Source organism: Monodon monoceros, unplaced genomic scaffold (assembly GCF_005190385.1).
Source record: "Monodon monoceros isolate NGI ecotype Baffin Bay Population unplaced genomic scaffold, NGI_Narwhal_1 Super_Scaffold_10, whole genome shotgun sequence".
In the NCBI taxonomy this organism is placed as follows: domain Eukaryota; kingdom Metazoa; phylum Chordata; class Mammalia; order Artiodactyla; family Monodontidae; genus Monodon; species Monodon monoceros.
This window is the reverse complement of record NW_021703766.1, coordinates 10,094,244-10,110,060: the sequence shown is the minus strand read 5'-3', so window position 1 is coordinate 10,110,060 and position 15,817 is coordinate 10,094,244. Positions and strand designations below refer to the sequence as shown.

Here is a 15,817-nt window from a genome sequence, read left to right as displayed (position 1 = left end):
CTTCTGATCTGTTTCTCCCTCACATGCTCTCCAGGGACTAAGGACTTCTGCTTTATCTATGTAATTTTTGATTCGTGTCTCTCTCTCCCATTTGACTGTAAGCTCTGCGGTGTCTTTTCGCTCACTGCGGGAGCTGCATCCAGCACAAAGTACGTGCTGGGTAGTCCTGTGTTGACTGCTGTTCAGAAAAGTTGAACCAACTTGACCTCCTAGCAACAGTGAGTGCGAGTGTAAGAATCCTCTCAACTCACCAGCACTGCATTTTCACTTTTTTCTTTTTTCACTGTTGTCAATTTCAGAATGCCTCATTTACCTCCGGCATTTGAGGGACAGCTGAGAGCTACTTTGCGCGACCGGGACGGCGCGGCGCTTGAGCACCACTAGCCCCGCCCTCACGTCTCGCCCCGCCCCGATCCTCCGCCTACGGCTCTCGGCTCAGTCCTGCTTCCGACCCTAGAACCCGCCCCATCCCCGCCTCCGGCCACAGGCCCCGCCCCATATCCGTCCCCAGGCCCCGCCTCTCTCCCCGCCCCAGGCCCAGAGCTTCTCTGCGCATGCCCGTCCGGGCGATTTGTTTTTCACCCCCGGCCCGCCCCGGGAGGAGTTACCGGAAACAAACTTTCCCGGGGAAGATGTGGCGGTACTGTCCTCCCCAGAAGCCAGTCAGGTAAAGCCTCCCCGGCCCTGGCACCCCGAGCCCTGCCTGGCCCGGCCTTGATCGCGGCGAGGCCGAACAGATCGCTGGCCACGTATGACCGGCGCCTTTTGGCTACTTTTGCTGAGCCCCCTTGCCCACCCTCCGAGCCCGCTCTCCGGGCGCTCACCTCTCTTGGCCGCTCGCAGGGTCCCTGGGCCTTCGCAGCTTCTCCCGCCAAAGACAGAGCCGTTTGTGGCTATCGTGGGTGCACACCCCTCCCCCAAGGGCTTCCCTCTTCCGCTCACCCGGTCTCCGGAGTCCGACCTCAGGGACTGCGAGGCCGCGCCAGGCAGCTCAGGGTTCAAGGTCGGGATCTTGGGTCTCAGTTACGTAACCTCTCTGAGCCAGGACGTGATCGTGTTTTCACCTTAATGAGAAAAGCATGGGAAGAAGGTGAGATGAGCCCATGCCCAGAATGGGGTGGCTGCTACTGTTGGTGTTTTTATGGCGATTACCCCAAGGACCAGCCCCCTAATGGAGACGTTTTTGCAGACTTTTGCTTCTGCTGGTCCCTCTGGTCAGTTCTGGGTGCCTCTTAAAAGCCCTACTTTTAAGTAGTCCCTCGCATTCCCGGTAGGGACAGTTTCCTTTTCTGGACGCGGGCTTGTGTGCACGGGATGCGCTCTGGAGTCTCCTCCAGTGCCAGCATTCCGTTTCTCTTTTCAGGCCATTTGGTCGCTTTTGACATCCACTGCTGTTACCCAACCACATTATTGATCATCCTGCCTCGTAGAAAGAAGCAAAAACTAGCAAACATCTCTGGCAACAACTGCCTAAGGACTGAGACATTTATGATAACATGTTACCATTCCTTGGACCCTGAGTGTCAGCCACAGAACCATGTCATTTAATCATCACAAATATCTTCAACATGTCACAGATGAGGAAAGGGGGGCTTAGAGAGGTCGTTCCTAACACTTTGAAACCAGTTCTGCCTCACTTAAATACCCAATTTTGCCCCTTATGCAAAACTGCCCTAACCATAGAAAAGTTAAAATCAAACTGTTAGTTTCTAGGGCTGCCATAACAAAGTATCCCAAACTGGATGACTTAAAACAACAGAAATGTATTCTTCCACAGTTCTGAGGCTAGAAGCTCAAAATCAAGGAGTCAGCAAGGCCATGCTCCCTCTGAAGGCTCTAGGGAAGGACCCTCCCTGCCTGTTTCAGCTTCTGGTGGCCCCAGGCATTCCTTGGCTTGTGGCACCATCACTTCAATTTCTGCCTCATCTTCAAATGACCTTCTTCCCCATATATGTGTCTCTCTGTGTCGTCTCCTCTTCTTATAAGGACACCAGTTATTAGATTTAGGGCCCACCCTAATCCAGGATGATTTCATCTCGAAATCCTTCACTAATTGCATCTGCAAAGATCCTGTTTCCAAATACCATCCTGTTTTCAAATAATGGTTGTTTTGGGGAGGGGACACTATTTAACCCACTTCACAAACCAGCAATAAAATACACCTGTCAAAAGGACCAAAACAGACCCATAGTTATGGAGTCAGGGCATCATTTGTGGTTATAAATCTAAATACTTGGCTTTTACTAAGTCACAGGTGGACCCAGCCATCTATGTTGTAACAAGACCTCTGGGTGATTCTGTTGCTGCTTAAGTTTGGGAACCACTGTTACAAGGCATTTGAAGACAAGGGTTTGATAATGTGACATAAGGGCCAGGTTAAGAGAAAGTCCTTAACCTTACGATGGTCTAACCTTACAGTGACTTGCTCTGCAAACCTGTCTTCCTGAATATTATTATGGATTTCAACACTGAGCTATTGCACTGTTGAAAGAATATTTACCATTACTTAAAATTCATTTAGCTTTTGAAGTGAACTCAGGTACGGAACTGTGTTCTTAGTAGTTTTTTGTCTCATTTTAGCTTGCTAACAGTCATGTGATTTGGGTATTATTACTGCTGCCATATTATTAAAAAGTACACTGAGATTCAAAAATGGTAAATGCCAGGACACACAGTGAAGCAGAAACACTGTCAGGATTAGGAACTTTTTTTTTTTTTAGGAGTATAGATGCTCTACAATATTCTGTTAGTTTCTGCTGTACAATGAAGTGAATCAGCTATATGTATATGTATATCCCCATATCCCCTCCCTCTTGAGCCTCCCACCACCCCCCATCCCACCCATCTAGGTCATCACACAGCACCGAGCTGAGCTCCCTGTGCTACATGGCAGGTTCCCACTAGCTATCAGTTTTACACATGGTAGTGTATATATGGCAGTCCTAATCTCCCAGTTTGTCCCACACACCCCTTCCCGTGCTGCGTCCACACATCCATTTTCTATGTCTGCCTCTCTATTCCTGCCCTGCAAATAGATTCATCTGTACCATTTTTCTAGATTCCACATTATGCGTTAATATACGATATTTTTTTTTTATGACTTACTTCACTCTGTATGACATCATAACTCTGGTTACTAAACTGTTTGGTTTGTTTCCATTTTAGAAACAGTTTGATAGATGACGCTAAGGCCCGCTTAAGAAAACATGACGTTGGGACCAAATATTCTCACTTGTTGTCTAACAAATGTTCCATCCTTTTACCGTTGTTGGCTAAAGAAGGAAAACTCTACCTGTTGTTCACCCTTCGGTCAGAGAAGGTAGGTGACAAGAAGGCTCCTTCCATTAAAGTCTCAGGACATGCGAAAACCCCAGGAAATGCTGTCACTGGCACTTATATTGAGGTTCTAGCTTCTCAACTGTACTCTCAAAATTGTGATGTTCGAGAAGTACATGAAGCCACAGGATAACAGGGCTGTTTTGGAGAAGTTTTGGAAAGTAAAATAAGTAATTTAGCTAGCAAGTAATTTAAAATAGTTTTAGGCCAGGGTTTCTTATCCAGCCATTGGCATTTGGGCTGGATAATTCTTTGTTGGTGGAGTTGCCCTGTGCATTATAGGATGTTTAACAACATCCCTGGCCTCTACCCACTACATGCCAGTAACACACACACACACACACACACACACACACACACACACTCACACACTCACACACACTTTTGTGAGAACCAAAAATGTCTCCAGACATTGCCTACTGTTTCAGCAGGGATGGGGAGGGGATAAAATTGCCCCCACTGAGAGCCACTGTTTTAGACTACTCCCACCCCAGGTATAATGTGAAAATTCTAGAGCACTGATGTTGACAGCCTGGGCCCTAAGCTGGCTGCCTATGTTCAAATGCAGTCTTGTTGAAGCTGTGTGACTTTGTCCTAATTAATTACCCTCTCTGTGCTGTAATGTCTTCACTTGCAAAATGAGGACAAGCTATTAGTACCTGCATCACAGGGCTGCTGTGAGGGCTCTACAGGGTAACAAATGTAAAGCACCTAAATCAGTGCTGGCACTTGGCAAGGATTCAGTAAGTCTCAGCTGTCACCATTAGTGTCATTAGCACGTGTGGCCTGAGTTTTTACGATAAATCGTTCCACTTTAAAGAAATGTTGGGCTTGGGAATGGAGTTCCCCTGGGTACACCCCTGGGTACTGTCACTCTCCCTTGCTATTGGGGGTACTTCTGAGGAAAAGTTGGGGAAGCAGTCATTTCAAAGTTATCCTAGTACAAAAAACAAAACAGGCCACAGTAATGAGAAAATAGGCTTTGTAAGCAGAATAAGAAGTATCCCTTGGGTGGGGTCAGGGGGAAGCTGAGGAATCAGCTGAAGCTATTTGGGTTTGGGATTAGACATGTGTGGGTTCTCTGTGGTCTGGGTCTGGCAACAATGGCATAAACACATGAGATGATGAAAATCCAAGTTCCAAGGGGAGGTACTCAGTGGGAAGCAGGGACCAGGGTCTGTTCCCAGCTCTGCCAAAATCACCAGAGAAGCACTGAAATATATTTTTAATATTATCAGACAGACAGACAGTAATGTAGAAAATCTAGAGAACCCCAAAATGGGTCTCGGTTTCACTCGGAGTTGCTTTGCCTATTGATTATTACGTAAGAATCATCTTAGACCATAAATTCTGATGTGAAAAGGTCACATTTTTTTTCAAAGAAGTATTTCAATCTAATTACATCTGACTTTAGGCCCTATTTGGCTGTGGGAGTAAGAAATTCCCTGAGGCATTACTGGAGCTGTGTCCCTCCCTGGAGTCATATAAGCAGGTCCCCAGGAGACAGACAGACAGACAGATGATAGATGATAGATAGATGATAGATAGATGATAGAGATATATATATATATATGATATATATAGATATAGATACCTGATATATATAGATATCTGATATAGATATAGAATCAGAATATGTATCTGTATCTCAGAATATATGTATCTATATATATACCTGAATCACTTTGCTGTATACCAGAAACTAACACAACATTGTAAATCAACTATAGTTCAATGAAAAAACATATGAAAAATTTTTTTCTTAAGGGTTAATTTTATATTATGTGAATTTGACCCCAATTAAACAAACACTTTAAAAAATAGTCACTTCTAGAACTGTTCTGAGGACTCAGGGAAAAGAAATCCACGTGAAGCAGCATGCCCAGAACATGGTAAGCACTCAGTAAAGATTATTGATGACATTGCTGTTTTCATTCTCCTTTTGTTCCACTTTTTCTCCTCATCCATGTAAATTTGTTTGTGTGTGTATGGTATCTTTGGAGGGCAAGGAGAGAAAAATCAGAAGTGAGGGTAGTTCTCCAAGTTCATTTTTTAAAAGGATTCAAGAAAAAAAAAAAAAACTTTTCTTTTTGGTCGCATTCCCACTTATTACCACGAGTGTGGGAATGGTCTCTGGCACAAGACAGAAATTCAGCGCATACTTGTTGAATGAGTGAACAGTACCAAGCTTGGAATCACACACTGCAGCTCTTTTCTTTCCATATCCAGCTGAGAAGGTCACCTGGAGAGGTCTGCTTTCCTGGAGGCAAGTACGAACCTACAGATGCGGATGACGTGGCCACGGCTCTCCGGGAAGCCCAGGAGGAAGTGGGGCTGCATCCTCATCAAGTGGAGGTCGTCTGCCGCCTGGTACCAGTGCTGTTTGATGTAAGGCTTGGGATGGAACTGGGTTTCTTAGACTCTCATGAGCTCACAGTGGATACGCTATCTTCAGGGTTCCATGTTTGGCCAAACATGACCCTCAAGAGTGCTATACCGAGTCAAGAGACTGGTTCATGTGTGGACTTCGCCCCTTGTGAGCTAAGAGGCCTTAGGCAAGCCCCCCTTCCTGAATGGGCCCCTTCTTCCCCATCCAGAAATGAAAGGGCTGAACTCCATCAGTGGTTTTCAAACCAGGTGCTGTGGAACCCTGCAGATGCCTCAGAATTGTTTCATTAACATTCAGTTCACATTTATTTTTCTCCAGTATGCATTTATTTTGAGAATTCTCTTGAAACAATAATACACACTTGAGCATACCAAATTTCAGCCCCTCGGAGGCCACCAGGGTATCACTTTTGCCCTAAGGATACTCATTTTTGCACATACCGTGCAACCAAGTTTCTCCATGTCACATTAATTGAGCAGTATCCTGAGATCACTAGGGAAGCTGTTTAAAAACAGTTACTACTTGTAACTGCATTTCTGTGTGAAGCAGGATTTCCTTGATAGTATATACCAAACAAACAAACAAACATAACAACAAAATGAATCCTGGGGCTGAGATAGCCAGACCTTATTTCATATGAACTGAACACAACAATTTCGTTGTTGAACTAATTGACTTTAGAAGAAGTAAATACTAATTGACTTTAGAAGGAGTAAATATGAAGTTGGATAACAGCGTTGTTTTATCAGTATAACATTATTCATATAAACTTTTAATTTTAGAATAGTTACAGATTCACGGAAAAGTCACAGAGATATCACAGAGAGTTCTCGCATACCCGTACACGGGTCCCCCCATTATTGACGTCTGATATCACTGTGGTACATTGGTGACAACTGAGAAACCAATGTTAGTACATTACCATTCCCTAAACTCCACTCTTGTCTTTTACTAGTTTTTCTACTAGTGTCCTCCTTTTTGTCCTGGATGAGATCCGGGACACCATGTTGTGCTTGGTTGTCATGTCTCCTTATTCTCTGATCTGTGACAGTTTCTTAGCCTTCCATTATTTTCATGACCTGGACGCTCTTGAGGTGTACTGGTCAGGTATGTTCTAGAATGCTCCTCAATTGGGGTTTATCCGATATTTTTCTCCTGGTTAAGCTAGGTTTATGGGCTTGAGGGAAGAATATCACAGAGGTGAGCTGTACTCATCACGTATCAGAGGTAGGTGTAAACTTTTTTATGTTTTAAATAATATCGGGCTTCCAGGTGAATTTTTATGTCAAAGGAAGAATCCCACTGATACCTAAAAATTAGAAAACCAGATCGCCCTTTGTGAAGATCAGTGGTGCTGAGATATGTCTTAGTTGGGTCCATTTTAAAAATAGAAAGGTCACCACTCAAGGGAGATTTAGTTTGGAAGAAGCTAATGGCAATAAATGCATCCTTGATGAAAAAAAAATGAGACAGAGAAAAGGAACATGGGATTAGGACAAGATATGTGTCAATTACTTCCTCTTCAACTATGTTTTCTACTGGGAGCCCGTTTCAGAGGATGTCTGCAAATCCCCCAGCACATCTTAGGGATTGATTTTAGAACTCTTGACAAAACGCATAATGGTTGTAAGTTCCCAAAGTAAGAGTAACTCCATTTCCAAGGTCCCCAGGAGCTACTGAGTTCTGCCCTTGAGGGGATACGATACAACAGTCTTCACAGGTGTTTATGGGTCTTCAGCAGATTTCCGTGGACCAGACGCTCCCGGAGCAGGAGGTTTCTAAGATGACCTGCTCTTGATATAATGCTGATCACATCAACGAGAAATTAGAATGAACAAAGGCTTTCAAGAAAGGTGTACTGTGTTTAGAAGTGCTAGTGAGGGTCATTTTGTTTTCTGGACCTTGCAGATCTTTTAAATGTGCTACCAAAATGCCATTTATTTAATGCTTAGAAGCATAATCTAATCCAGTGGTTCTTAACTGGGGGTAATTTTGTCCCCCAGGGAACACAGGGCAATGCCCGAAGATGTTTTGGGGTGTCATTGGCTTTTACCCACACCCGGTGTTAACCCTCCCACACATTCCAGCCCCCAACCTGCTTGTCCTTTTGTCATACACGTATGAACTTATCTCTGCAAAGGCCTTGGGGGACAGTTCTCCTTTTTCTCTGTACGTGGCCCATACCTGCCAGTCTCGGTCCTTTTCTTTGCCTCCCAAAGGCCCAATTCCTGTAACATTTCAGTGTTGTATCCTGACTTCCCGGGATGTTTCTAATAGCCTGCAGCTTCTTCCAGGGGCCCTAAAGCCTGCCTCACCCTATGTCCACAGCAGAAGCCTGTCTCCATGGCATTTCAACTCAGCAAATGGCCAAATTCAGAGTTTTATGGGTCCTAGGATGTCTGCCACGCACCACCCTTTATTCCCCTGCCAATTCAGACACCTGTGTTTCTAGAGACCGGATGTCCAGAGATGCTGCTTCATCCACAGATTCGCACAGTCTCTCTTACTCTTCTAAGCTTGAACCATGTTAAACGTGCCTGACTCTGCATCTGAAACATTCAGTCTTAAACCATGATCTCCTTTTGAGGCTTTGATTTTTTTTCCCCACCCATTTCCTCAGGCTCTGACATACCAATTTAAGGGCCAGCACTGCCACGCAAAGTCACTTTCCATGCACCTGCCTTACAAGTGTGGCCCTCAGTCCTCGGGAGGGGATGAAATCTGAGCTGCAGCTGGGAACGCTCCACTGTCGTATTTAAGCCGCCCGCTAGCGTGCCACCTTGGAGATATGGTGACACGTGTTTCATAGAATTTGAGTGTGTGGGCAGCAGGCCCGTGGTCGAATCCTGGTTTCTGCCAAGTGTTAGCTGGATGTGACCTTGGGCAAGTTTTTTCTTGTCCAGTTGCCATTGTTCAAGCTTCCTCGTGGGCAGGTTGTTGTGAAGAATCAGGGGGAGGGTGTTGGATTCTAGAGAAAGTTATGGTCTTTGAATGGAAATAGCAGCCACGGATGCGTGCTGAGCAATACTCCAGGCTCTGTCCAGATGCCTTCTTAGTCATTTCAGGCCGTGTTTCTGATACACACACCAGCAGCTTTCTTCCAAGACCCGTGCCCTTGGACTACTGGAACCGCCTCCCCTGATGCACAGAGAGCCAGCACTGCCTTGATTTACTTCCAGCTGGGCCGTCCTCAGCCAATGACTGAGCGGCATGAAAGCCCAGCCCCCTCATCTCGTGGGACAGACTCGAAGGTGCACTTTACACCCCGCAGGCCCCCACGGCGTCCTTGCCTGGCTCCCCCCCCCCCCCGCCCTTGCCTGGCCCCCCCCCCCCCCGCTCCCCGTCTTTCTTCCCCGCGCCCTTCCTCACCACTTCCTTAAGAAATCACTTGCATCTGAGTCTTCATCGCAGAGGCCGCCTTTGGGGAACCCTGGGACAGAAGAGGCTGAGCCTTCACACAGGGCCAGGCACAGTGAGGGCTGCTGCTGGAACAAAGCCTCTGGCCTCTGGCAACTCATGACCCCAGATTTCCCACTCTAAGGGTGTCTCAAGTCTGTGCTCCCATTCTCCTCTCCTGGTCCAAATGTTGACTTTTCATCGTTAATTGGGTTAATGGTCTGAGTCATCACTGTTTTTTTTTTTGGCTGCACCACACGGCATGTAGGATCTTAGTTCCCCGACCAGGGATCGAACCCGTGTCCCCTGCACTGAGCGCGTGGAGTCCTAACCACTGGACCGCCAGGGAAGTCCCAGTCATCACTGTTCTTAAACATGCTTTAGCTGTCCTTCCTCAGAATTTTCCACAGGCCTGTTTATCCTCCTGTAGAACCCCAGCCTCACAATGTATCCCTGGATTTTCCCACCCACTTCCTCTTAGGAGTTCTCCCAGGAATTCCTGATTCTTCCCACTTTCTAATTCAAGGTCATGCAGCCCTTACCAGCTTCTACACTAAACTCCAGGCCTCCCCCTCAAGATTTTCAGTAGTATCTTTCAGTTAACGGCACCCTACATTCATTTCAGCACAGTAGTGGTTGCAAATAGAAATCCCTCCCCACTTATAAGCATATATGTTATGTAAAACAGTATATATATATATATACACATATATATATAAAAAATTTTCCACAAATGGGAATATGCCACAATTAATATGATGTCGCTTTTCTATTGATAAGATGGCACATACTTGTCTATACTGATAAGGAAAGGTGTCTATCACATTCTTTTTAAGGGCTGCATAGTACCCCGTTATATGGATATAGTCGTAATTGATCTACCCTAAATATCCATTGAGCAGTGATAACTTTGGTTTGGGACTATTGCAAATAATGCTTCAGTCTTGTACGTTTATCTTTTCTCACTGGTAGGAATTTATCATACAGATGTACCCACACAAATGCAATTTCAGGGCCAAAGGGAGCACATTTTTATAATATTACTAAATCTCTGTTCCCAAAGATTGTACCAATTTATGTTCCCCAAAAATATCATTTTCAGACTCAGATGCTGCCTCAGTTAGGGCAGAGACCACTCCCATTTAGGGGGACATAAAGTTTACTTATGGAGCAAGTTTTATGTAACTGACTGCTTTGGCCTGTGAGCTTAGCTCATGTAGAAGTGGCATGCTTTTAACCATGCTTTTTTTGAAACGGTATGTCTTCACTTCTCAGTTTGTATCTTTTGTGTTTTGCTTTCAGAGAGATACATTGATAACCCCTGTTGTAGGATTTATAGACTCCAACTTCCAGGCCAAGCCTAACCCCGATGAAGTTAAGAATGTGTTCCTGGTTCCTCTGGAATATTTCCTGCATCCCAGCGTCTACCAGCAGAATCACCTGACACGCTCTGGTCATCATATTATTATTCACTGCTTTGAGTACACGAACCCTGAAGATGGTGTGACTTATCATATCCGGGGAATGACTGCAAAATGTGCCTTGTTTGTTGCCTTAATTATTTTGGGAAAAAAACCCTCCTTTGAGGTTGAATTTAATCTCAACGATCTGATGTCATCCTCTGAAGAGTCTTTACTGAAGCTTCATAAACGTGCTACAAGCAAGTTATGATTTATGAGACCAATACTCAAATAACTCTCTAAACGGTGTTTGTGTGGGCTTTTCCACAGAACGACAATAAAGCCAGCTGTTGGAATCTGACAGGTACGAATGTTTCCTGCAATATGAGGGTAAAAACCGTGCCTTTTTTCCAGTTCCCCTCTATTATCTGAAAAAGCAAGTCTTTCAAAAGTAGAAAAATGGGGACTTCCCTGGTGGTGCAGTGGATAAGACTCCACACTCCCAATGCTGGGGGTCCAGGTTCGATCCCTGGTCAGGGAACTAGATCCCACATGCATGACACAACTAAGAGTTCACGTGCCACAACTAAGAAGCCCACCTGCCACAACTAAGACCTGGTGCAACCAAATAAGTAAATAAAAATTTAAAAAAAAATTTTTTTAAGTAGAAAAATGTGTTTATACTGTTGCATAATTTCACCCACAGTATATCTAACAATGCTTTCCTTACACATGTAAGAAAAAGGATCAGGCACATAGTAGGCACTTAATAAATATTTGTTAAATGTATGATCTTGTGGCGTTCATCTTGTTTGTAGGAGGTGATACCTCTATCTGTCATTACATGTGACAGAAACTTCTGACCAGCCATCAAAATCCATCCTCCTTTTCTTATTTGGCAGTAGCGTTGAATCTGAGCCCATAGCTGCCCAGGTAGAAACAGCATTACCTAAGTTCTGGTGCAGTTAAATGTAACTCTGAAATTTAACTTAAGCCAATGGAATGTGAGTGAAAATCGTTCTTGCAGTCATCTCCAATTTAAGGGACAAGCCAGATTCCCTGGATTCTCTTTCCCTTTTCCATGATTTATCTGCACAGCCTTGACTACACAGATGAAGACAATTCCTGCAGGAAAGTTAGTGCCAGCCTTGACTACACAGATGAAGACAATTCCTGCAGGAAACTTAGTGCCAAAAGATGGTAAGAGCTTGACTCTCTGAATGAGTCTGTGGAGCAAAGCAACCCACCATCCTGGACTACTCACTTGGGACTGTTACACGGGAGAAAAATAAAATTCTGTCATTTCTGCCACTGTAATTTGGGGTCGCTGTTACAGCAGAGCTTTAGCCCTAATAATACACCATAATACTTGAAAATGGTTGGATGGATATTCACCCAAACTTGAGGTGTTGCCAGCAATTAGAATTCAGGATGGTCTGCATTTAACATGAGTTCTGGGACGTGCACAGGACAACTTTAGGTGTTGGTGGGGTTTGGCAGTCATCATCCAAAATAACTGAAATGAAGGAATATGAGAGGCCTGCAATCAGGAGAGATAACATTATCTGTCTTAATATGCTAGCAGAAAAACACTGATTTCAAGCACAATCCCCAAATCAAAAGCCAAAGAGACAAACATTCTGAATCGCGTGCCTTGAAATCTACCACATCTTACGTGGGCATCACCATATATCATGCTTTAGAGTTCGCAGGGATTTCTTCATTTAATTATGGTATCAGCCATCCTGCACCAGATCGGGGCGGGGGGGGGGTGGTTCTTGAATAAAGCCACATAACCTCAATTGTATGATGGCACTTTCCCATTTTCCTGAGTATTATTAGGTTTTTAGAAAGCCAGACCATTTTTAATAAGACTGTGTTGTAGCTGAAAACGTGATGTCCACAGTAAACACATCAGTCAGCCATGCAACTGTCCATTGCTGCTGAGTTTTGATTTTCCGAGAGCTGGCAGAGGAAAACATTTGATCTGCTGCTTTATACTCATAAATGTTGAAATGGCGCAAATCTGGCTCCAACCACGAAAGCAGATGGTGGGCGAGTTTCCCCATTAACATTCTGTAACTAGCCCTGCGTGAACAGGCCTAAGCTGTTTCCGAACAATTCTGGAGGCATTTGCAAATGTGTATTTACAATCTGACAGCAGTGTAATTGCCGGGTAGGTGATTGACCTCTCTGGCTGTGTGGAAAGCCACCTTTCTGAACTGTTTATGCGAACGCCACAGACCTGCCTGGTTTCTAAGAGGAGGTGGCTCAGCTGAAGTCTACACTCTGAATGACACCCATGGCCACCCACTTTAAGGGGCTTAGTGATGGAGGTATTGCCCCCACCCCCCTTTTAGTGGTGTTAAATATCCTGTTACAGGGACAGACATCTAGGAAGTCTGGCTCAAATAAAAGAAGTTATTGGCAGAGTACTGATCTCACGGAATATGCAAAACCACTGGAAAAATCAGTCTCAAGGAACATAGTGGTGGGGATCAACCCCTACCTCAAAAGCAAGAGGATGTGAACCTTTACTTCTGCATCCTGTCATCATTATGACAATAACCATCCTACTGAGTTTATTGATACAGACAGAGAAAAACAACAGAAACAGTGCTTCAGTCCCTAATTCTCTCAGAGGAAACTCCATTTGGCCTCAATTGGGTAACCTGGCAGGTTTCCAGGAACTACAGACATGTTCAAGGGCAGGGGTCAGAGGTGGGGCCACAATTGCATGTGTCTCCCTAAGTCCCCTGAGTCAGCAGGCTCTGGGTGGGAGCATTGCTGAAGATGGCGGGGGTGGTGGTGGTGGTGGTGGTGCTGGACAAACATGCCCTAATAGCTACTGCCTCCAGTCCCTAAAATTTGTAAGGTCTGTGGATTCTGCCAGCCAGGCATCTCAATTCTGTCTCCTTTGCATCCCTGCGGCCTTGGTAAGCAGGTGCTTAAGTCTGAGTCTAGAGTCAGGATGCCTAGATTTGAATCCCAGCTCCAGCATCAGTCCATCCGGCAACCTTTAGCAAGTTACTCATTCTCTATAGGCCTTAGTTTCCTCTTCTGTAACACGGGATAGAGAAACTTTTTATTTTAGGGCTATTGATGGGATTAAAAGAGTTAGTACATGTGACCCCTTTACTTAAAGCACACCCAAATGCTCAGAATAATGCCTGGGAAACTAGCAGTATTACTGTTAGTAATTATGGCATTATTATAACTGTGACATTATATCATAACAATAATAATAAGCATTGCTATTTCTCTAGTTCCGAATATTATCATTTTCCTATACCAGAAGTTCCTGAATTTTCTTGGTTCACAATGAGTACCCTTGGTATCTCAGTAATTTTTTCACAGTACATCCAGGCCAAAGGAAACACCTAATAATTTGGTTTGTTATGTTATTATAGGCAAACAAGTTAACAAGTGTTTATGTCCTCCTAACTTGGTAGCCGTTTGAAAATACACTATATACTAGAAAAATACTATTTTCATTTCAATTTAAAAAAACACAATTGCTTATTGATGGGATGTGTGCACCAGCTGGTCACCCAAGTAAATGGAAAACTCAAACACAGTCCTATAATGGGAATAAACACACAGTCACAGAGAGGAGGGACAAGATTTGGGACTCAGGGAAGCCATCCCAGAAGAAGTGGTGGCTGAGCTGAGCTTTGATGGGTAAGGAGATGCTACCCAGGTGAATGGGATGGTGGTGGTGATGATGGGGACTATTCCTATTAAGCACCTGTTATATACCTGGCCCTTCACTTTGATTATTTCGTTTAACCCTCCACCAATTCTCTGCCGTGAGTACTATGGTAATTCCCATTTTTAGGTAGGAAGATTTGAGGGTCAGAGAAGTTCAATATTTGCCCACGGTCACAGAGCCAACATCCAAATGCACAGGTATGAATTTCAAAGCCCATATTCTTTCTGCTACACCCACTGACTCAACATAAGACTCATTTCCTAGGGACGGAGGCAAGAATAGAAGGTTAACGTTATGTTTCCCTTGAATTACCACGTGGGAAAGGGAAAGCAGAACTAAATAAATTGGGAGAGAGCAGAGTTTATTTTTGCCTTTGTCATGTCCTCCAGCTTATCCAGCTGGTGTCGCACACCGTGAAACGAGTGATTAGCTATGATGACTTTAATTAAAATGGAACATACCAATAAATAAATGAGAGTGCTGGCATCCTTGCTCATTTACCAATTCCTTTCATGGTGCCAGCTTTCCGGTTAAAGAAATGAGATGGGGCAACGTTCCTCCACCCTTTAGACAAGATGAATAAATATAATTCATCTTTTTCTTGTTTCCGGTTGCTTCCTTACCTGAGACTGGCACAAAGTTTTGAGAAAATTCCTGCCATGATCAGCCCCTGGTCCAGCTGTCTTTGATGTGGCATATTGGGGCCCCTCCTAGGGGCTGTGTATAGGCTCCATTCAGAAATCCTGACTGCCCTCCCAGCATCACTCAGCCACCTCCCTCTGCCTTCCCATGGCTGCACACCACTCAGACTTAAGAGTCAAGTCCTCTGTGCCAACTCCTCCAACCACCCCTATTTCATAGCTCGGACACTGCTTCCTCTCACCCCTTTGTGTACCTGTTTAATATATGTATATCTTTCTGCTTATTCCAGCCATGACCCTGGAAGGAACAGATCCACAAACCATGAGACCCCCTCTGTCTGACTTCCCCTGGCCTCTGGTGAATGGACCAAGGATCCATGGCCAACCCAAAGGTGGCATCTAATTTGACAGCCAGTAATCTATGACTTGTGTGGTCTACTGAAATAGCTAAGTCCATTAGCTTTTCCAAAGAATTTGAACCATGCCAGAAGATGATAGATGCTCAGGAACTATTTTGACCCACATGCATGCTGAGGAGTAAGCCCGAGAAGTTAGAGTTTAAAGGTTAGTTGGACAATAATTGGTGGAAATGTCTTTGATGTAGGTAGTAGTTGTCATGTCAGAGATTCCACCAGAAACAACTGGAAGAAGAAGAAATATTCCCCAAAGCAACTTAAAGCTCCTTTTTAAAGGTCTCGTATTCACGTCCATAAATTTTTATTTTCTAGATGTAGAGGCTTCGTTTGATATTTCTTTGACTATAACTTCCCTCATTTTTCATTTTATATGTTTGAGCTTTTGTTCCTTACTTCATCATGATTGTCAACGGTACCTCTGTTTCCACTTTTTCTTTTTCACTTATTTCCCATGTGGAACTTGAAGTTTTTCTTCTGGTGATTTTGTTCTACCTTCTTAGTTCATTTCTGTTTCTTTATTAATTTGT

At 44.3% G+C, this 15,817-nt stretch overlaps 1 protein-coding gene across 2 annotated transcripts; it reads left to right on the top strand.

Moving 5' to 3' along the window:
• Positions 1–554: 554 nt before the first annotated feature.
• Positions 555–11,872, top strand: NUDT7 (nudix hydrolase 7). 2 transcript variants are annotated; one of them, XR_003791557.1, is made up of 5 exons: positions 555–667; positions 3,166–3,319; positions 5,566–5,724; positions 10,424–10,885; positions 11,620–11,858. XR_003791557.1 is itself a non-coding variant. In XM_029209304.1 (4 exons), exons 1-4 carry the CDS (start codon positions 555–557, stop codon positions 10,790–10,792), a joined length of 795 nt encoding a protein of 264 aa, XP_029065137.1. In that variant the 3' UTR covers positions 10,793–11,872. The 2 variants fall into 2 exon arrangements, 1 of the variants encoding a protein (XP_029065137.1); XM_029209304.1 differs by having other exon boundaries at positions 10,424–11,872.
• The last annotated feature ends 3,945 nt before the right edge of the window (positions 11,873–15,817 follow it).

Excerpts from the sequence above, each read along its gene's own strand:
- NUDT7 (XM_029209304.1), top strand. The coding sequence starts at position 555 with ATGCCCGTCCGGGCGATTTGTTTTTCACCCCCGGCCCGCCCCGGGAGG. Across the intron at positions 668-3,165 it reads CCTCCCCAGAAGCCAGTCAG|AAACAGTTTGATAGATGACG; the intron begins GTAAAGCCTCCC and ends TTTCCATTTTAG. Across the intron at positions 5,725-10,423 it reads TGGTACCAGTGCTGTTTGAT|AGAGATACATTGATAACCCC; the intron begins GTAAGGCTTGGG and ends TTTTGCTTTCAG.